Source organism: Heptranchias perlo, chromosome 32, assembly GCF_035084215.1.
Source record: "Heptranchias perlo isolate sHepPer1 chromosome 32, sHepPer1.hap1, whole genome shotgun sequence".
Classification (NCBI taxonomy): Eukaryota; Metazoa; Chordata; class Chondrichthyes; order Hexanchiformes; family Hexanchidae; genus Heptranchias; species Heptranchias perlo.
Window position 1 is genome coordinate 29,419,902 of NC_090356.1, and position 23,366 is coordinate 29,443,267.

A 23,366-nucleotide genomic window follows, 5' to 3' on the forward strand; every position below is an offset into this window, starting at 1 on the left:
GAGATGTGAACGCCTGACTAACTCTTATGCTGGAAGGTTCTTCAGAAGAGCTCTGATCACAGCATACCATGACACTGCGTGAAAGAAGGCACCCCAAGGTGGCCCTGCCTGTTTGGCTGCACCTACCAAGACGCCACCAACCATTTCTACACTCCTACCTGGGACTGACATGGGTACTTGCCTTCGCAGGTTCTGGGTCAGCAGAGATGTTAATCTGTGCCATCTGCTGAAAGGGCACTTGTGGCACAGGACTGGCACATGTAGGGCCAATAATGGGCGACTGTGCCCTGGAATTTGACTGCAGCTTCTTGCAGGTATGCTGCTTTGCCAAAAGAAGACACATCAAATAATATCAATTCAGGGAAGACAGGAAGGGTGATTGCATCTATTTATTTAGAAGCATGTGATAGTACAACAATTACATCAAGTGGTAACTAATCAAAAATAATCTCTCATTTTGCATGCAGCCTGTGTATATTTTGCAAGCTTGTTCTGTGTGTACAGTTCCTTATTTTGGAACTGAGTAGCAAAACTCTGTTACCCATTAATGTCTCTAAAAGTATAAGGCTGCTCCAGTTGCTACAAAACTTTGTGCTTCTCCTTGTTACTGTTCAATGACAGTTTAGTTCATGCTGTGACATACTGTCCTTACATTATTGAAAGTACATCCGATTCGTAACCATAAACCAAAACTTTAAAAGACATCGAAAGCTGCCAGATTTCACAGAGTTCCTGAGTCAGCTCGTCTACTAGAACTCCAAAGCTAAACATCAGACAATACCCGACATGAAAACCCTTTTTGCCTTTGTTCTACTCAGCAGTTCCCTGTCAAGTGTCTTGGCAGTTATTATAGTTCAGGTAAGATTTCATTCTCGACTTCTTTTCAGTGTTTACAATTAGAAAATCTTATGAGGTTTGTAAATAATTGAAAGAGTTTTGAAGTGCTAACAGATTTACAGAGGCTTTTAACTATCCTAAGGCAGACTGGTATAGGACAAAATTTGTGCTCAAAATGGGAGCAGTTCCATGAAAGAAAGAAAGAACTTGCATTTATATCGTGCCTTTCACCCGCTCAGAACATCCCAAAGCGCTTCACCCAATGAAGTACTTTTGAAATGTACACACTGTTGTAATGTAAGAAACATGGCAGCCAATTTATGCACAGCAAGCTCCCACAAATGCAATGAGACCAATTAGTCTGTTTTGGTGGAGGGATAAATGTTGGCCAGGACATTGGGAGAACGCCCCTGCTTTTCTTCGACTTGTGTCATAGGATTATTTGCAATCACATGAACAGGCAGATGGGTCCTCAGTTTAGCGTCTTATTGTAAAGACAGTGAGGGTGACGCTGGTCTACGATAGTAGCATGAGCCGGGCTCATAGCGAATCGGCAGCCCATTTTACACTGCACTCCATTTGCTTTTCCATTGACTACTAGTGAAGACCAATTTCACCCCAGTATCTTTGACAACGCAGCACTCCCTCCATAGAGTTACATGGAGTCTACAGCAGAGAAACAGGCCATTCGACCCAACTGGTTTATGCCGGTGTTTATGCTCCACACGAGCCTCCTCCCACCCTACTTCATCTAACCCTATCAGCATATCCTTCTATCCCTTTCTCCCTCATGTGTTTATCCAGCTTCCCCTTAAACGTATCTACACTATTCGCCTCAACTACTCCTTGTGGTAGCGAGCTCCACATTCTCACCACTCTCTGGGTAAAGAAGTTTCTCCTAAATTCCTTATTGGATTCATTAGTGACTATCTCATATTTATGACCTCTAGTTTTGGACTACCAACTTGTATCCTCTAGGAAAAGAAGAAGCTCTTGACATCTAACTTATACACCTGGCCCCTGGTCGTCCCTATCTTATCTAATCAAAATAATGTCCATATGGCGAGTGAAGTGCTGGAGCAATCGAAATGGAGAATGGGTCCTGCAAGATGTGCAGGACCCTAATTTCAATAAATTTTTCTGCACATAAACTATTTCTGACGTGCGCTCCTGCCACCAATGCATCTGTCTTATCCAATATGGCGGGCGGCGCACTTCTGGCCCGCCATAGCGTAGGACGTTTAGTGCCCGAAAAACAAGTGCCATGCGACCCAAATTTCTAGTCCACCCTCTCGCGACCGTGCTCCTCCAAGGCTGGCGGAACAGTGAGCCATGGTGCCTTGAGATAGGTGGCCCTGGCACTCTGCCAACTCCCTTAATGCCAGGTCAGCAAAGCGGGGCAGGAAAATATTCAATGATCTCACCAGACCTGGCAAGGTGAGACATTCACAGTGATTTCCTTTCTTCCTTTCCCATGCTTGAAAACACCACCCTCTTCACCCTCTTAAAGCAACACTAACACTACAAACAAGTCACGCTACACTTTGGTGAAGGGCACCTATTAACTCCCTAGCCTGCAATATGGCTGCACACCTCCCCAACACTCAAAAACTCCCTTGCGCAACCCCCTAGACACCTTCCTCCACTCAAACGTCACACCCCCACATCCCACACTCCTCCGCTGTCAGCTTTACCCTTACTTACTTATGTTGTTGCAGGAGAAGCTGGCCCACCACCCAAGGCAGAGGCAGGCCACTGGAGAGGGCATCCCAACACTACGCCCCTCACCCCCTCATGAGGTGAAAGCAATGGCTCTCACGGGGACACACGCCACCATGGGTGTGCTGGAGGCAGAAGTCAACGTCATCTTGCTGGGGCCAGGTGAGTAACTCTGCACCTGTAATGTTGCCCTGCCAGTCCTAACTACACACCCACACACCAACACACAAGACCTTCCATCGCCCTGGTCTCCTTCATCCCATGGGGTCAAGTTCACTCCGTCTTAACCTCGGCCAGATTTTTCTGAAGATCACGGCCATAGAACGGGGCAGGGGATGGGCGAGGGGGGGGGGGGGGGGCGGGTGGTGGGAGGGTGCAGGAAGCGGAATGAAGAGGACCTGGGCCCATCCTTTGGCCTTGTTCCATAGGAGGAGAAAAGAGCAGATGGAAGAGTCATGGCAATGGAAAGGATCAAGCCATCCCAGCCCGTCCACCTCTGGCTCAAAATCCCTCCCTCAGATTACCACCTGCATCGCTTGCTTCCTCTCGGCCAGCCACCAGCTCAAGGACTTTCACCCAGAGGGATTTAGATAATGAGGAATTGCCACTGGGCGAGTCACTGAGCTTGGGGATCTGGAGGAATGGGAGGTGGACGAGGATGTGCCCTCTTCCCCGTGGAGGTGGAGGAGAAGGCTGCCAATGACTTCAAAGTCATGGGACCCAGAACTCATGGGCACTCGCCTCAAAAGAAAGATGTTCGAGGAACATCAAACCTACGGGCAGGGTCTGAGGACAATCTCCCAGGATGTGCGGCAATTGACAGGTGTAACTCTCGAGTCTGCAACTCTCCTTTGCGGCAACATCTCAAAAGCTTTGTCTTCCCTGCAGGCACCAATGCAGCAAACGGCAAATTGGCCGCCACGTTTCCCTACATTACAACAGTGACTGCACTTCAAAAAGTACTTCATTGGCAGTGAAGTGCTTTGGGACGTCTTGAGGCTGTGAACGGTACTATATAAATGCAAGTCTTTCTTTCTTTGCTTTCCCTCAGTACTGTACTGAAATTCCAGCATAGATTATTTAATTTCATCTCTGGGTAGATCGGTGACACTCGCCTGGTTTTGTACGGATTTATCGCATCGTGACATTTCCAATTTGAAGTGTTCTGGGAGTCTGAGGTGCAATCTGAAAAGCACTTTGCAGCTTATAGTTACCAAGAGATGGTTTTAGTGGAAGCAAGTCTGTGAAATTATTTCGGTGGAAACCTGTGTGTGCAATCTCATTGCCCAATGATAGTTGACAGTTTTATGGAGATCTTCTGTATCACATGAGTAAGGGCAGGGAAAGAGGAGAGTGGGACGGGACGCTGTGTTCCACATGAAGGAGATGTGGGAATGTCAAAATAAATTGAGCAGGTTTTTGAAAATTCCAGTTGGTTGTGTAAGTTGCAAGTAGCAGTGGCTTTGCGGACCGTGACTAACCCTTGCTCTGCTCCTCTGTTGTAAGATTGGAGGCTTTAAGTTCTCGGTGAATGATGTGATACAGCTGAAACCGCTGATGGACCAAGAAGCAATCAAAACACCGCACTCTGCCTATTCAAGTGTCACTGCCTTATGCAGCAACTCTGCTCTCCCAGAGGGGTTTCAACAAGTCTGTGCCAAGAGTGATGCTCCTCAGATTTTTGACACACTTAGTAAGTTTTGAATAAATGGTATGAAACATTCTCTTTCTTTTCTCACCAGTTTTCTCCCCTCCCCTCCTCTGCGGAAGGTGACGATTCCTTTCTGGGCCATGGGTCCACAGGCAACCCATCACCTCCTGGTTGCCTCACCCCTGAGCCTTGTCTGAGCCTTGGCACTGACTGTCAGTGGGCTATTCCGGCACAGGGGCTTCACATCCTGTCTTCGGGTGAAATCCACTCCCAGAAAGGGTAATTTTCCTGTTCATGAAAGAGGGATGCAACAGTGGTTTGTAGCTCTCCCACTGCTCCGCTGGCTGTGTTCATCTAACTCAGTACGGAATGAGGATCAAAACTGGAGGTTTCGCAGATTGTATGGTTCAGCTGCTCACCAGATAAACACTCTGAGCCACTTGAGGAGCCTTAATAATGGATAACTAATTTGAAAATACATTATTTGGATATGTATGTGTGGCACTAATAGAATCCAACTTCCAACACGGCTGATCTCAGTATGGAGAGAATAGAATCATATTTGGAGTTCAAACAAAAGTTTATGGTGAAGTTGGGCATAAGTGGAATTTGCCTTTGGCTCAATTATGCGTCACCCCAGTGATGAGTGAAGATGAGCATAGTCTATGTCAGCATATCATTGAATCCCAACACAGTCGAGAGGCAATACTGCCTTATTGTGTGATTGTTAAATCTGAGGTTTTTGACGTACGATAGGAGCTTCACTCTGGTTACAGATCATAGTGCCCTCAAGTGGTTAGATAAGCTGAAGAGCAATGTTAGGGGGCCGGGCAGATCTCATTTGGTTTTGTAGGAATTGAACCTCAGTATGGAAGAACCATGAATCTGCTAGCAGATGCTTTGCAGTAATGACATCCCAGGGGAATGGGAACCAGCTCACTGGGCTTCATTAACAGCTGTGGCACCCGTTCTGTGTTAATGCACCAGAAACGGTCAAGAAATAAAAGCCTGGAACACAGTTATAGCACTGGTTGTCCAGGAAAGAATTGACTCCCCAAGGCTGATATGAAACATCTCCATGAAGGTATTTTAGTGGAAGGCAGGATAATGGAGGCTCATGGTCAAAGGGGAAGGAGATTGTGATGTTGGATGACATGTTGCTCAGGAGATGTTCAAGGCAAAGAATGGGAACGAAAGACCAATATCTTGAAGACACTTCAGAGGGAAAGTCTTTAAGTGATTCGATATTAATGGGTAAGTTCTCAATGTCTGTAAACATTATTTAATTGGCAACTAATGAAACCGATTGTATTTGGGAAATTGTGAAAACACCATCCAATATATCTGAGACAGAAATGGATTTTGGACAGTGGTAGATTCTTACTTTGTATTCATATTGCTAGAAACAGCATGTCAAGGGCATAAAAGTCCACATTCATAAAAATTGTTTCACAAAGGTCGAACTCAGGTTGGCTGAGTTAGGCTTTACAATATGCAGACTGTTAGAGACAACACAACAACAAGTCTAAAGTGCTAATTGTTTAAATGGCCAAAGCAATCACATTTAATTACAAACTTCCATACTATGGTCACACGTTGGCTATTGGTGTAATATTGATAAAGAAAGAAGAACTTGCATTTCTATGGCGCCTTTCACGACCTCAGGACATCCCAAAACTCTTTACAGCCAATGAATTACTTTTTGAAATGTAGTCACTGTTGTAATGTAGGAAGCGTGACAGCCAATTAGCGCACAGCAAGATCCCACAAACAGCAATGAAATGACCAGATAATCTCTTATTTTAATGATACTGGTTACTCCCCTGCTCTTCTTTGAAATAGTGCCATGGGATCTTTTACATCCACCTGAGAGGGCAGACAGAGCCTCGGTTTAACATCTCATCTGAAAGACGGCACCTCCGACAGTGCTGCACTCCCTCAGTACTGCAATGGAGTGTCAGTCTAGATTATGTACTCAAGTCTCTGGAGTGGGATTTGATTCCATGACCTTCTAACGAGCGAGTGCTACCAGCTGAACCACGGTTGACACAGTTGTGATAAGGAATCACCGCCTTCTGTATTAAGATCTTTTGTTCAGACGTATTTGCAGACATTGTCCCAATCCATTCCAGGCACAGATCAAAGAATCAGACCCAACCTGGGTTAGTGGGTTTGAAAGGCAGCTGTGTCTGAGATCTTTGAGAAGGGGACAGCGCCATTGATTGGCTGTAATCCATTTAAACGGACAGCTCATTATTTAGGGGTTTCCAATGGCAGAATTATTTTAGCTTTCATCTGCTCCTTTAACAGTCAGTTGCAGCTTTCTAGCCAGCAGTAAGGATCTGTATTTAAGGTTGTTTTTGCAGGCCCAACAGAGAAGCTAGGCCCATATCAACCTGCAGCAAATATCACAACATAAGGAGTGAGCTTCTGTTTTAAAATCTACGTACAGAGAGAAAATAAGAAGGGTATTTATTATTTTATGTACTGAGGAGGATAGCAAAGTTTCTAATTCACTGGTTTTATACTGTACATACTTCATTTACCTATTTTATTTTCACAAAAACCATCTGTTGGTTTAGAACCTGAGATTTGGTCTGACAGAGTGTATACTCAGACTGCCTGTCTGTCGAAGGGAGGAGAATCACGCAGAGGCACCTGACACATTCTGTGTTGCAAACCCAGGTCTCACCAATGTTTACCTAGATATTGGGCAGGAAAGGTTAAACTCCGGATCGTAGGAGACGCGAGGTCCACTTATAGGAGTGAAGTGGGCAGTGAAAATATCTAGTGTCAAGAAATTAAAAGCTTGACAATATCAAAGGGTAATTGTAAACAATTTTACAACACCATGTTATAGTCCAACAATTTTATTTGAAATTCACAAGCTTTCGGAGGCTTCCTCACATTCACCTGAGGTAGGAGGAAGCCTCCGAAAGCTTGTGAATTTCAAATAAAATTGTTGGACTATAACTTGGTGTCGTAAAATTGTTTACAATTGTCAACCCCAGTCCATCACCGGCATCTCCACATCATATCAAAGGGTAAGAAGTGAGCAATTGTACCAAGTCAGGATGATATCTCCCTTGTGAGAGCAGTTGTGATACTGGACCAAACCACAAAGGGTGCAGCCGAATTGATGACCATTTGGGTTCCCGTTGGTTTTTGGGACTCAATTCACATCTAAGCAATAAAAAATGGCTTAAAGCTTGGGGGTGGAGAGGGGAATGGGTGATTAGGTACATATCTCACTATATCCTATCATCCTCAGTATAACCAGAGGGAGAGGGTGAAGAAAAAAACCCAAAGATAATCGTCCAATTACAAATCCAAGACAACTTTGCCAGCTGGCAGATGCATCGTTCCAGCGTAGATCAGGTCCGGTGATGGTCGTTTAAAACTCTAAAGGGATTAGTCCTGCAATCCAGAAATTCGAAAGGAGTAATATTTGATTGTGGGCTAGGACTTGTTGTCGATCTGTTTGGTCCCTTTACAGAATGATCACAATTTTGAAGTATTTAATGTTGCAGCTAATACGAAATGAGTCATTTTAAGAGGAAGAATTTAATTTCCCTCGCAAGAATATTTTTTTAAATTTGTGGGATGATGAATTCTATTTGTGGGATGTTAGGTAACATTTTGAAAGGAACGCTCACTTTAGATTATATTCTAGGTGTAAATTCTTGTATTTTTTCATCTTTATTTTGGTTTGCTTTTTAAAGAATGAAAGGACAAACTTGCATTTCTATAGCACCTTGCATGCCCTCAGGACGTCCCGAAGTGCTTAACAGACAATGAAGTACTTTTGAAGTGTTGTCACTGTTGGTTTTAATTCATTCTGGGGATGTAGGTGTTGCTGGCAAGGTCGGCATTTCTTGTCCATCCCTGGATGCCCCGAGAAGGAGCCATTGTAACTAATTTCACCAGAAGTGCGGCAGAAACCCTGGTGAAGTCACAGTGATGGAACAGCAGCAGCTCAGAGGAAATTCCCAGCCAAAAAGTCTCACAACAGCAACTTGCATTTATATAGCATCTTTAACGAAGTAAAATGTCCCAAGGCGCTTTACAGCAATGATTATCAAACAAAATTTGACACCAAGCTACAAAAGGAGATATTAGGACAAGTGGTCAAAGAGGTAGGTTTTAAGGAGCGTCTTCAACCAGGAGAAAGAGGTGGAGAGGCAGAGAGGTTTAGGGAGGGAATTCCAGAGCTTAGGGCCTAGGCAGCTGAAGGCACGGCTGCCAATGGTGGGGCAATGAAAATCAGGGATGGGCAAGAAGCAAGAATTGGAGGAGTGCAGAGATCTCGGAGGGTTGTAGAGCTGGAGGAGGTTACATAGATAGGGAGAGGCGAGGCCATGGAGGGATTTGAAAACAAGGATGAGAATTTTAGAATCAAGGCATTGCTGGACCGGGACCCAGTGAGCACAGGGGTGATGGGTAAACGGGACTTGGTGCGAGTTAGGATACGGGCAGCAAAGTTTTGGATGAGTTGAAGTTTATGGATGGTGGAAGATGGGAGGCTGGCCAGGAGAGCATTGGAATAGTCCACTCTACAGATAACAAAGGCATGGATGAGGGTTTCAGCAACAGATTTGCTGAGGCAGGGATAGAGGCGGCCGATGTTGCAGAGGTGGAAGTCGGCGGTCTTGGTGACGGAGAGGATATGGGGTCGGAAGCTCAGCTCGGGGTCAAGTAGGATGCCAAGGTTGCGAACAGTCTGGTCCAGCCTCAGACAGTGGCCAGGGAGAGAGATGGTGTCGGTGGCTAGTTTAAAGTTACGGGTAATCCTTTTTTGCTAACAATCTATTATTGCTGTTCCACAATCTTTCTTCAATTTATCGTTTTCGATTTTGTATTTTTCGTTTTACAGCTCTGTAAATTAAGGTTGATTTCTCACCTTATTTAACTTGCTGGTCACTATCCTGAGGTCATTATGAATTACATTAAGGAGGAAAATAAGCAAAAAAAATGTTAATAAAACTGATATTGTTTAATGTAAATGTTAATTATTTGATTAAAATATAAGATAATTGATATGGCTTGTAAACTGTATTTGACTCATTTTTAATCTTTCTTTCTAGATCACATTGCTAATTTCCCATATCCCTGCATAATCTGTGCCTACACTATCTGCACTGGATGTACTTAACCTCAGTCCTGGGAAATCTGTGATGTGTGTAAAATATTTTTTAATAGTTTGTTTTGGTGTCGATCTACAGAATCCAATGGGGAAACATGAAGAAAAACTTGTCTTATGTTATTAATGTATCAGTAACATTGAAAATTAAAGCCAGAACTTTTTGTTATCGTTTAGAGCTGTCACAAAAGTGTGCATTTTATTCAGTTCTGAGTTAATAAGATCTTTCGGAAATACTGTAACGTACTGATGGAATTTGGTGATCATTATGGGGTAGTTGTCAGAAACAAATCAACTGGAAATCGAATCTCAAAGGTCTCACTGAGTTCCCAATGTGATTCGGAGTCTTCATTCAGTGTAATGTGGCACAGTGCTCCTGACCAATCCAGAATCACTCTCTCAGCTTTCAGAGAAGGGTCAAAGTCCTGTGGAGCTGGTTGTCCAATATAACCTTGGCTGCCAATCTGCCTCATTTACATTGTGGCTGAAGTTGGGAACAGTGAAAGAACTGTGCAAGCACAACTTTTACAAATGGACAGTTTGTCAGAATTGGCAAATGTAACTCTAAGGCAACTATGTCTCGCAGTATTGGAGTCACCTTTGTGCCGTTGACACACACGGGCAAAGCCTCTCCAGGCCAGCAATAGAGAACGTGCATCATTGGTCTGAATGGGCAGACTGTGAGCCAGACCCAAAATGAGGGCCCAGTACAAATGCCAGCAAAACCTCATCCCAAGGAGGGTTTAAGTAATGCTAATCTTGCATCTCACCATCAGAGGCGGAGCCAGTGGAGGGAGGGGGGAGTATCAGAGAAGGTCCCAAATTCATTTCTTATAGATCGCCGTGGGTTTGATTGGGACTTAGGTCCCTGAGGTGAAGGAGCAGTGCCCTAACCCATTAGGGATGGGCAATAAATGCCAGCCTCGCCAGCGACACCCAAATCCCATGAACGAATAAAAAAAAATTCCAACCAGCCTCTAGAAAATAACAGTACTTTAATACTTAGTTAGTTCGAAACTCCTGTGCCCATTTCATCCGCCAGAGCAGGATATTTGACTCCGATCAGTATATCATCTTGCTTTACATCCAGCAGATTGTGGGTTCTCCCCAGTTGATGTTTATAATAGCAAGTCTGTAATAGGCTCGTCTTGTCTCTGGGTTGTTTCCATAACAAGAGGCATTTTTACATGGACAGGTCATTAGCCTGACTCTCAAACCCCCGACCAGGAGTTATACTGCCGCTAGCAAAGGGTCATAGAGCACTCGAGCCTTCCCATCACGTCCAGGTGTAGTCTCCAGGAAAGGTTGAGGTACTTAGTCTCATCACCCAGCTCTAGAGCATGAAAGGAAGCCTTCAAAAAGCTCTCTCTATATGAGCTGGAGCAGACAGTAATTTCTAGGCTTAGGTCTCACGATGCAATGGGATTTGCAAATTGTCTGTATTTTACTTGTCGATGCAAAGGGCTTTGAAGTGCAGGGTTTGAGATCCTCAGGTAGCAAGCATCTGCTTCAAGTGCTTTATATTCACTCAAATGGCTGTGTTTCTCTGACGCATAAGCATAGAATGAGAAAAGGCCTTTCAGTCCATCAACCCCACAGCTTCCATAGACCAAATACAACATCATCTATCTCCACGCCTCACAAATATGGCCTGATCAAAGTTAATCAAGGCAAATTGGAGAATATTCAATCAACTCCACGTCTCCAATTCTCAAACCACTACCCCCTGGCCCAGAAGTGCAGGAACCATCATATTCTGTGAGTATCTGATCATCTCACCCTACCCTATAACCTTCAGTACCATTCCAAAACAGATACTGAACCAGCTCCACCTGGAAGGAGTCATTCCACAAAGCATGAAATTCTGGCCCACTATTCCACATCCACTACTCTTTGGGAGTTTTTTTAAATCTCTAGTCTTACTTCAGGGTTATTCATTTTAAACCTGTTTCCTCTAGCTCTTCACTCACTTTCTAAGCCAGTATCGCGCTTATGTCAATTTCTTTCGGGATTTAAAGCCGCAGTAAATCGGGCTCCCAATTGCATTGTGGGAGTCCTATTTAAATGTGTTGATGAAGTGTCCGGCCTCTCCACGGCGGGACACTCAGACACCCCGCTATCCGCCGCCGTGAAATGGCAGCAGGACGTGCCTGGCGGATTGTACTCGCATTCCATGCATTTCACTTTTTTATTGCACACCCCCCCCCACGACCCCCTCCCACCCATTGTGGAGATTTAATATCAAGGCCAGGAACTTTGATGGATCCAGATTAATTAGGAGCCTGGCGGAACTCAAACAGGATACCAGCCCAAGTCCTCAAGGCTGTTCTTCTTGGGTGACTTTCATGGCTGTGTTACTTAGTGGAAACTATGGGGTAAATTTACACCATTTCTCCAGGTTTTCCTCAGTTGGAAGGTCGTGGGGTCAAGTCCCACTCCAGAGACTTAGGCACATTATCCAGGCTAACACCTCAGTGAGGTACTAAGGGAGAGCTGCACTGTCGGAGGTGCCGTCTTTCAGATGAGACGTTAAACCGAGGCCCCGTCTGCTCTCTCGGGTGGATGTAAAAGATCCCTCAGCCACTATTTCGAAGAAGTGCAGGGGAGTTCTCCCTGGTGTCCTGACCAATATTTATCCCTCAACCAACATCACTAAAAACAGATTATCTAGTCAGTATCACATTGCTGTTTGTGGGATCTTGCTGTGAACAAATTGGCTGCCGTGTTTCCTACGTTACAACAGTGACTACACTTAAAGAGTATTTCATTGGTTGTAAAGCGCTTTGGGACGTCCTGAGGTTGTGAAAGGGGCTATATTAATGCAAGTCTTTCTTTCTTGCTTTCATACAATCGAGAGAACCCCAGTGAAAGTGAACCCCTATGTTTAGAAGGATAGTGGGTTGAATTTCTGCTGGGATACTCCTCAGGAGACCCTCAGCAACCCCAGAAAAAGGGGGTGACCAGCATTTACTCCCATTTTCCAGAGTTTCCACAGCTCTTCCAATAAAGTTACAATGGATGCACAGGAGATTCCCTTATGGAAATTCCCCCACAGTGGGAACACCATCTAAAGTTGAGCCACACTGCCATCCAGGAAATGGAAACAGCCGCGGGGAAATCTGGGTGCTGCCTGGACTGTTGTGTCTTTCCAAGTAGCAAAATAAGAGGGACAAAAATAACATCATTTGTAGATGTGGAAAATAAACTGTGTGGAAAGCGAAAACTTTTGACTTTGAAATGATCTTTGGTTCCATCTGGGTGCAGTGTTTGGAGCTGAAGTGTGTTCAACTCTGCATTCGATATCCAAGTTAATGGGGCTAATTTCATTGATCACAAATTAAATGAGATTTTCTGTAAATAGATCTGAAATCCATACCATACCATACCAATCAGGAAGAAAGCTATAGGCAATATTGTTAATTTGTTACCAAATGAGAAATTATCTAACAACCTTGTTCGTGTAGCACATAAGAACCTAAGAACATAAGAAATCGGAGGAGGAGCAGGCCATAGGACCCCATGAGCCTGCTCGACCATTCAATAAGATCATGGCTGATCTACTACCTCAACTTCACTTTCCCGCCCTATCCCCATATCCCTTGATTCCATAAGTGTCCAAAAATCTATCGATCTCAGTCTTGAATATACTCAACGACTGAGCATCCACAGCCCTCTGAGGTAGAGAATTCCAAAGATTCACAACCCTCTGAGTATAATTTACAAAATGTAAAGGAAATGAAAAGGCAAGCCTTCTTTCGAGTTGGCTGATATTAAAGATTGATCAGGAACTGATAGAGATACAAATAGTGATAATTAGCAAGTCTGTTGAACAGTCAGAATGATCGATTTCAAAGTAGCTGATCCTTCCAAACATTTTTTATGGGCCAGTGTTGCTGTACTGACATTTTATGAGATTCTTTCCCATGGCCTTTCTCAAGACTCTTTCCCTTATGAAGAATGCAGCAACGTAACCTCACTCCCCAGAGAAACCTTGTGATGCATTGAGATTCAAGAACCTACTTAGGAGGGACTTTAGTTTTACAGTGGTTACTTTCTTGTATCTAAAATGGGTGATCGAATAGAGTCTAATTTCCATCAGATTTGCACACGGGTTTATTACAAATAAGGACTGAGGAATTGTATAGGACATATTAATAATATGGCAGTACATTTTCTGAAAATACTCACTGGGCCAGAAATCGCTCCCAAAATACCAGAGGAGCTCAACAGCGCTCTCGGTACAAAGTGGTGAATTGAAGGAGCAAGTTCCCACGTTCGCACATGCGCAGTAAAACGTGGAAATCCAGAACTCGGAGCGGAGCTACAGGCGGGAGCGGACCTAGGAGAGAGTGCGGGACTCGGAGACTACTAAAGGCCCAGGCTCGAGGGCCTACCCACACTCGGAGCGGAGCTACAGGCGGGAGCGGACCTAGGAGAGAGCGCGGGACTCGGAGACTACTAAAGGCCCAGGCTCGAGGGCCTACCCGCACTCGGAGCGGAGCTACAGGCGGGAGCGGACCTCGGAGAGACCTACGTGAGTCTTTTTCCCCAGCGGGGAAGGAGCTTCGCGGCTTTTTCAAAGGCAGGGGGCGGGGCCAATTCATTGGTACCCGTATATAGGTGGAGCGGTTGCTAAACCCGAGACACTACACTAGTAGTGACTCCCACCCTCCCACCTCCTCGAACCTTTTGGGGGGGTAGAGGGAATTTAAAGGGTAGGTTCGTTTTTATGTTTTGTTTTCAGGGACTTAGCTCCTGGACCAAAAAAAAATAAGAAGCAAAAAGTAATCCAAAGTGGGACGTCACCAAGGAAGAGGTAAGTGATTGGTTGGTGAGTATTTTCCTGCTGAATTTGTCTAAGGTTAGAGTTTGTGGATTCTCGGGTCTCTGTTGTGCAGTGGGGGACTGCTGTTCAGCAAGGGCCCTTGAGTATACCTTTTAATTGAAGTGAAATTGGTGGGATTCATTTAATTTGAATTAATTAGTTAAAGGGTAAGTCATGTCAGGACAGCCCAGCCCCATGTTATGCTCTTCCTGCTCTATGTGGGAAATCAGGGACCCTTCCGGTGTCCCTGACGACCATGTGTGTGGGAAATGTATTCAGCTGCAGCTACTGACAAACCGCATTGCGGCACTGGAGCTGCGGATGGATTCATTATGGAGCATTCGCGATGCTGAGAACGTCGTGGATAGCACGTTTAGTGAGATGGTCACACCGCAGGTAAAGGTTGTACAGGCAGGAAGTAATTGGGTGACCTCCAGGCAGAGTAAGAGGAGCAGGCAGGCAGTGCAGGGGTCCTCTGTGGCCGTCCCCCTCTCAAACAAATATACCGCTTTGGATATTGTTGAGGGGGATGACTTATCAGGGGAAGGCAGCAGCAGCCAACTTCCTGGCACCAGGGGTAGCTCTGCTGCACAGGCTGGGAGGAAAAAGAGTGGAAGAGCTATAGTGGTAGGGGATTCTATCGTAAGGGGAACAGACAGGCGTTTCTGTGGCTGTAAACGTGACTCCAGGATGGTTTGTTGCCTCCCTGGTGCCAGGGTCATGGATGTCACTGAGCGGCTTCAGTGCATTCTCAAGGGGGAGGGTGAGCAGGCAGAGGTCGTGGTCCACATTGGGACCAACGACATAGGTAGGAAGGGAGATGAGGTCCTGCATCAAGAATTTAGGGAGCTAGGTAGCAGATTAAAGAGCAGGACCTCAAAGGTTGTAATCTCTGGATTACTCCCAGTGCCACGGGCTAGTGAGTATAGAAATAGGAGGATAGAACAGATGAATGCGTGGCTAAAGAGTTGGTGCAGGAGGGAGGATTTCAGTTTCCTGGATCACTGGGCCTGCTTCTGGGGAAGGTGGGACTTGTACAAGTCGGACGGGTTGCATCTGAACCAGAGCGGGACAAATATCCTTGCGGGGAGGTTTGCGAGCACTGTTGGGGGGGGTTTAAACTAACTTGGCAGGGGGATGGGATACAGAGTGGAGCTACAATAGGGGGTGATGTGCAGCCAAATATTGAGAAAAAAACAAGTCAGCTTGGAAGACAGGGCAAATATGTAAGAGCAAGGCTGGATGGCATCTATTTTAATGCAAGGAGTCTTGCGAATAAGGTGGATGAACTGAAGGTGTTGATAAACACATGGGAGTATGATATTGTTGCTGTCACAGAGACATGGTTGAGGGAGGGGCAAGACAGGCAGCTCAATATTCCGGGGTACAGAATCTTCAGGCGAGACAGAGGGGGAGGTATAAGAGGAGGGGGGGTCGCAATATTAATTAAAGAATCAATTACTGCCATAAGGAGGGATGATATATTAGCAGGTTCCTCAAATGAGGCCATATGGGTGGAGCTTAAAAACAAAAAGGGGGCAAGCACTTTGATGGGAGTGTACTATAGACCCCCAAACAGTCAGGGGGAGATAGAGGAACAGATATGTAGGCAAATCTCAGAAAATTGTGCAAATAATAGGGTAATAATAGTGGGGGATTTCAACTTCCCCAATATTAACTGGGATACTCAGAGTGTAAAAGGCTTAGAGGGTACAAAATTCTTAACGTGCATCCAGGAGAGCTTTTTGAGCCAGCATGTAGAAAGTCCTACAAGAGAGGGGGCGGTACTGGACCTAATTCTAGGGAATGTGGCCGGCCAAGTGGAAGAAGTGCTAGTCGGTGAGCACTTTGGTGACAGTGACCATAATTCAGTGAGATTTAAGGTGGTCATGGAAAAGGACAGGGAGGGGCCGGAAATAAAGGTTCTAAATTGGGGGAAGGCCGATTTTAATAGGATAAGGCAGGATCTGGCCAAAATGGACTGGGATCAGCTGCTTGTAGGAAAATCCGCATCGGAGCAATGGGAGTCTTTCAGAAGGGAGATTGAGACCATACAATGGCAACATGTTCCCGTAAAGGTCAAGGGTGGTTCCAAGAACTCCAGGGAACCTTGGATGTCAGGGGATATACGAGAATGGATTAGGAAAAAAAGGAGGGCTTTTGGCAGATACAAAAGGCTAAAGACGGAGGAAGCCCTAGAGGAGTACAAAAAGTGCAGGGGGATACTTAAAAAGGAAATTAGGAGATCAAGGAGGGGCCATGAAAAAACTCTGGCGAGCAAAATAAAGGAAAATCCTAAGATGTTTTATAAGTATATTAAGGGTAAGAGGATGACTAGGGAAAAAAATAGGGCCCATTAGGGACAAAAATGGCAATCTGTGTGTGGAGCCGGAAGATGTAGGAGGGGTTCTAAATGAATTTTTTGCATCTGTTTTCACTATGGAGAAGGACGACGTAGACAGAGAAATACGACAGGGGGACTGTGATATACTCGAACATATTAACATCGAGCGGGAGGAGGTATTGGCGGTTTTAGCAGGCCCGGACGAAATGTATCCCAGGCTACTGTGTGAGGCAAAGGAGGAGATTGCGGGGGCTCTGACACATATATTCAGAACCTTTCTGGCCACAGGGGATGTGCCAGAGGACTGGAGAACCGCTAATGTAGTACCATTATTCAAGAAGGGGAGTAGGGAAAAACCGGGGAACTACAGGCCAGTGAGCCTAACATCAGTGGTAGGAAAATTATTGGAAAAAATTCTGAAGGACAAAATTAGTCTCCACTTGGAGAAGCAAGGATTAATCAGGGATAGTCAACATGGCTTTGTCAAGGGAAGATCATGTCTGACTAATTTGATTGAATTTTTTGAGGGGGTGACTAGGCGTGTGGATGAGGGTAACGCAGTGGATGTGGTATACATGGATTTCAGTAAGGCCTTCGATAAAGTCCCGCACAGGAGACTGGTCAAGAAGGTACGAGCCCATGGAATCCAGGGTGCCTTGGCACTTTGGATACAAAACTGGCTTAGTGGCAGAAGGCAGAGGGTGATGGTCGAAGGTTGTTTTTGTGACTGGAAGCCTGTGGCCAGTGGGGTACCACAGGGATCTGTGCTGGGGCCCTTGCTGTTTGTGGTCTACATTCACGACTTGGATATGAATGTAAAAGGTATGATCAGTAAGTTCGCTGATGATACAAAAATTGGTAGGGTGTTAAATAGTGAGGAGGATAGCCTCAGTCTGCAGGACGATATAGATGGGTTGGTCAGATGGGCGGAACAGTGGCAAATGGAATTTAACCCGGAAAAGTGCGAGGTGATGCACTTTGGAGGGACTAACAAGGCAAGGGAATATACAATGAATGGGAAGACCCTAGGCAAGACAGAGGGTCAGAGGGATCTTGGTGTGCAAGTTCACAGATCCCTGAAGGCGGCGGAACAGGTAGATAAGGTGGTAAAGAAGGCATATGGGATACTTGCCTTTATTAGCCGAGGCATAGAATATAAGAGCAAGGAGGTTATGATGGAGCTGTATAAAACACTGGTTAGGCCACAGCTGGAGTACTGTGTGCAGTTCTGGTCGCCGCACTACAGGAAGGATGTGATCGCTTTGGAGAGGGTGCAGAGGAGATTCACCAGGATGTTACCAGGGCTGGAGCGCTTCAGCTATGAAGAGAGACTGGGAAGATTGGGTTTGTTTTCCTTGGAGCAGAGGAGGCTGAGGGGGGACATGATTGAGGTGTACAAAATTATGAGGGGCATAGATAGGATGGATACTAAGGAGCTTTTTCCCTTCGTTGAGGGTTCTATAACAAGGGGGCATAGATTCAAGGTAAAAGGCGGGAGGTTTAGAGGGGATTTGAGAAAGAACTTTTTCACCCTGAGGGTGGTTGGAGTCTGGAACTCACTGCCTGAAAGGGTTGTGGAGGCAGGAACCCTCACAACATTCAAGAAGCATTTGGATGAGCACTTGAAATGCCATAGCATACAAGGCTACGGACCAAATGCTGGAATATGGGATTAGATTAGACAGGGCTGATGGCCGGCGCGGACACGATGGGCCGAAGGGCCTCCATCCGTGCTGTATAACTCTATGACTCTATGAACTTGCTCCTAGTGGTTCGCCGGTGATATGACAGCTTCGAATTAAAGGGCCATCGCACGCTGCAATCAGAGAAATCATTGAAAAAGCACCAACTTGCTTATCTGCCTGGCTGGAAAGTAATTAATTACACCACCAAACAGGTATGCTTAAAAATACCAGGTCTAAACTAAGTTTTAACAGCGTGTTAAGTCTTAATGACTGCCAAACAACTAAAAATTAACTTTTAAAAATGTGGACTCTCATATTACTCCTTACTTTAATAGTTTTTAGTCATAACATTTTTTTTTAAATTAAAATTTAAAATTTTTTTTTTATTTTTCCCTCGTGTCTCTTTAATTCAATTATTTCTTTGGCTTTTTATTTAAAAAAAGTTTAAAAATGTTTATTGACAATGACGTACGGAATACTAACTTTAAATGAATGAAGTCTGCTCGCCTGCTTGAGCAATGCAGGCTGAATCTGTGGGCGGGACTTCTCTTCCTGACGGATTTAGTGGGCGTGTCTTCTCCTCACGCACTTTCCAGCCGCGTGGCGACTCACGCTGCTCGGAGGCCGGGTTGATAACGCACATTTTTTTTTAAGTTCAAATTCAAGCAATGCGCCGCCACAGAGCCCGCAGTAAGTATTTTCGTTAGTTTAATTCGCAGGAGCTGCGGTGAGCTTTCTGGCCCATAAAATAAATAAATAAATAAATCAACTGCAGTTACTTGATAATAGGAGATTAACTCAGGTGCAGCACTTTGGATTTACCTGTATTGCTTGAAATCAATTTTGCCAATTTATAATTTTTAATGTTTAAATGCGGCATTTTTTTAAACTCAATATTTAAGCGAGCAGACATGGAATCCAAACTGGTTGCCATAGTAATTTGGAATGTTAATGAGTGAATAAAGTGGAGGCCATTTGGCATCATCTCTAAGTATTTCTGATCAGAATAATTACCTGACAGTAGACATATGGCTAAGGTATCAGTAAGGTTTTGTATTTGTTATTTTCCTCAAAAAATGAACATAGAGAAACGACTGACATTACTGTAAAAACTGCATTCTGTGCATTCATATATTTTATATAAAATGCAAAATGACAGTAGCCAGTATACAGAGCAATGGGTCTATTTTCACTATCCCTAGGTCACGCTATCCTTTAATTAGATATCAGGCAGTAAAGGTTCTCTCCGGATCATAGGGTGACATAGAATTTACAGCACAGAAACAGGCCATTCGGCCCAACTGCTCTGTGCCAGTGTTTATGCTCCACACGAGCCTCCTCCCACTTCACTTCATCTCACCCTTTCGGTCCCTACGAAGTCCGCTTACGGGAGAGATCAGCAATGCTGACCCCTATAAAATAACGAGCGCAAAACCCAAAAATTGTGACAGTGAAGAAGTGAAACAGAAAGACATAACATTATCCTGTGTGTTTGCTCTCTCTTCATTACTCAGCACAATGTTAATTTTCTACATGAAACCTTAATTAGGATTAAATTACAGAAATTATTAAAAATGTGCAATGTGTGATTTATATACTGTGCAATGGACTGCATGGGATATTGGGTGACTTTGTCTGAGATTGGTTCTGTATGCATCTTTGTGGTTCCATAATGTATTATCAATTTGTATCATTTATTTGATATTAGCAAGACTGATTAAATTATTAAAATAGTGCTTAGTAGTTCTAAATAACATTAAATGGATGCTTTATTAAAATTAATTCTCAGGATGTGGACGTCACTGGTAAGGCCGGCATTTATTGACCATTCTTAGTTGCCCTGAGAACTCAGGTGGTGGTGGGCCTGCTCCTTGAACCACTGCATTGTAGCAGTTTAATACAACTGAGGAGCTTGCTAGGCCTCTTCGGAGAGCAGCTAAGATTCAACCACGTTGATGTGGGACTGGAGTCACGTATAGGCCAGACCGGGTAAGGACGGCAGGTTTCCTTCCCTGAAGGACATTAGTGAACCAATTGGGTTTTTACAACAATTCAACAGCTTCGTGGTCACTTTTACTGACACCAGCTTTTAATTTCCAGATTCTTAAACTGCCATGGTGGGATTTGAACTCTGGTTCATCTGAATTATTAATCCAGGCCTCTGTATTACTCGTCCAGTAACATAACCATTACACTATCATACCTTGCCATCATAGGAACCTACGAGTCCTAATATTCCCACTGTCCATATTAGTCCTGTTCCATTAATGGTAATAAATCACGGTGAGATTCACTGGCTGACATACTATTGTGATAACCCTGATGCACTCACTGGGAATGCTGCGTTGAGATTATCACACACCTTTATTGAAGCATTCAACCTGGAGTTGATGGGGCTATTACAGGTAAAGCAATTTAATACTTTAGCATATTCTCCTTTCACATCCAAATCCAGTCAAAAGGAAAGTGTTAGCTCTCTGCTGGCTGTAAGCTCCATGGAGATGGAATAGGGAGTGTTCTTCTGAGCATCCCAATAAGCTGCACCATGGCGTTTTCTTTTTTTTTTCTTATTGATTCTCAGGATGTGGGCGTCGCTGGCAAGGCTGGCATTTATTGCCCATCCCTAGTTGCCCTGAGAAGGTGGTCTTGGGCCTTCTTCTTGAACCACTGTGTGAAACAGTTTGATACAACTGAGGGGCTTGCTAGGCCACTTCAGACGACAGTTAAGAGTCAACCATGTTGCTGTGGGACTGGAGTCACATATAGGCCAGATCGGGTAAGGATGGCAGGTTTCCTTCCCTGAAGGACGTTAGTGAACCAATTAGATTTTTACAACAATACAACAGCTTCATGGTCACCTTTACTGATACCAGCTTTTCATTTCCAGATTTTGTTTTTAACTGAATTCAAATTCTCAAACTGCCATGGTGGGATTTGAACTCATGTTCTCTGGATTATTAATCCAGGTGGCAGGGCAGATTGAGAAAGTGGTTAAAAAAGCATACGGGATCCTGGGCTTTATAAATAGAGGCATGGGGTACAAAAGTATGGAAGTCATGATGAACCCTTATAAAACACTGGTTCGGCCACAACTGGAGTATTGTGTTCAGTTCTGGGCACAGGACATCAGGAAAGATGTGAAGGCCTTAGGGAGGATGCAGAAGAGATTTACTAGAATGATTCCAGGAATGAGGGACTTTAGTTATGTGGATAGACTGGAGAAGCTGGGGTTGTTCTCCTTGGAACGGAGACAGTTGCGAGGAGATTTGATTGAGGTATTCAAAATCATGAAGAATCGAGACAGAGTAGATAGAGAGAAACTGTTCCCATTGGCGGAAGGGTCAAGAACCAAAGGACATAGATTTAAGGTGATTGGCAAAAGAACCAAAGGTGACATGAGGAAAAACGTTTTTACACAGCGAGTGGTTAGGATCTGGAATGCACTGCCCGAGGGGGAGATGGATGAATAAGTACTTGAAAGGAAAAAATTTGCAGAGCTACGGGGATAGGGCGGGGGAGTGGGACTAACTGGATTGCTTTTGCGTAGAGCCGGCACAGGCTCAATGGGTTGATTGGCCTCCTTCCGTGCTGTAACCTTTCTATGAATCTATGTAATATAACCACTAAACTACCATACCCTATGAAGTGGCAGAAGGTTAATTCACTTCATGGTTTCTCACATGGTGAGTTCCTAATCCGGGCAAGTCCATCTACAGGGGACTCTTTAGGAGCTGAGATGCCCAGAGAGGAAGAGGCAAAAATAAACAAACATCAGAATGCCAGTCAGGTCATGACTCTTTTGCATGCTTACTTGCAAACAACCCAAGAGGGGTAATGGCGGATTACTGGGTGAAGGGTGACTGCTCACCATCTCAGATTAGGGATGGCAAGGAAGGGAAATTGAATGAGAAGAACTGGAAGAAAAAGGTAATAAATGGGTGTTATCAAAAAGTATTTATTCAGTATTTTCTAAATGTTGTAAAGTCAAGTGGCAAAAAATCCCACTCCTGCCACACTCATACGAGCCACAGTCATGGTTCATTGGTTCTGACACTTTCCTGCCCTATCCTCCAAACTATTTAATTTGTTCTAAAACTTTCAGTTTCACCTTCCAACCCATCTGATTGGGTCTAGCAGGCTCTAGTTTCACCCTCCAGCCCATCTGATTGGTCCTGAAAATCTCTGGTCCTACTTTCAAGCCAAACTGATTGGTTGATACTGACAATATTTAATCCTAACGAGAAAAGCTGATTTTTCTTGCGATACGCTGACAAACGGGCTTTTATTTCCGCTGTCAGCTCGCCTACGAGGAAAAACTCTTGACTGAGGGTTATTCGTGTCTACAGAGCGTTATCCCAGCAGGAGTCGGTGCCCTTTGGGAAAGGAACGAAGAAAACTGGAATTTTTAAAGTTTGTGTCCTCTGCTAAATGGTGCTCAAAGTATTACTGGTGTTAGTTAAACTAGTTAGGGGGGTAGTCCATATTTCCAGTGCATTGTAATTGTGCAGGAAGGAACAGAGGGCCTTCTTCTAAAAATCATTAAAAATGAGATTTCTGTTCATTCATTGATCTGTGGATTTCATTAATTTTAACAAAGTGCCTTATCAGGCAATGGCCGGGAATTTCCTGGGAGCAGGTTTAACTTTGCCGGAACATCAGCGGAAACCCCAGACATGGACGTAAACTCCGAGAAGCTCTGAGGAAATACCCGGCCAAAGAGAATAGGTTCAAGTAAATACTTTCCTTCTTTCTGAAAAGCAACAACACGGAGGAATTCTGGGTTGGGGGGAAGTTTCCTAGTTTCTATGGCCCCGATTTTAATTCCCCCCACCTGATGGAAACCGGGTGGCGCGACAGTTACAATGAGGGCAGCGACTTACCGCCGCTGATCCCGCTGTCTACCTGCCGTGTCCCAATCTCAACCTGCTCTTACGGACAATGATGGACAGGAAAAGACTCTCTGGCCCATCCAGCCTGTCCTATACAATTGTGATGCCTTGCGTGTCGCAGTATATACACTCCCCACTCCGCCTGAAAACCATATCATTTCCTGGGAGATGCGAAAAACCAGATGAAAATCCAGGCCACTTTGGGGAAAAAATTATGGGAAATTCCTCTCCGACCCCCCCCCCCCCCCCCTTAGGCGATTGAAACTAGTCCAGGAG

The 23,366-nt window shown here is 44.7% G+C and overlaps 1 protein-coding gene across 2 annotated transcripts; it reads left to right on the plus strand.

Moving 5' to 3' along the window:
* The first annotated feature begins 548 nt into the window (after window positions 1–548).
* LOC137300870 (guanylin-like) lies at window positions 549–9,498 on the plus strand. 2 transcript variants are annotated; one of them, XM_067970120.1, is made up of 3 exons: window positions 549–858; window positions 2,556–2,718; window positions 9,292–9,498. In XM_067970120.1, exons 1-3 carry the CDS (start codon window positions 787–789, stop codon window positions 9,357–9,359), a joined length of 303 nt encoding a protein of 100 aa, XP_067826221.1. In that variant the 5' UTR covers window positions 549–786; the 3' UTR covers window positions 9,360–9,498. The 2 variants fall into 2 exon arrangements, with proteins under 2 accessions (XP_067826221.1, XP_067826220.1); XM_067970119.1 differs by lacking the exon at window positions 2,556–2,718 and adding an exon at window positions 4,063–4,249.
* Window positions 9,499–23,366: the final 13,868 nt, after the last annotated feature.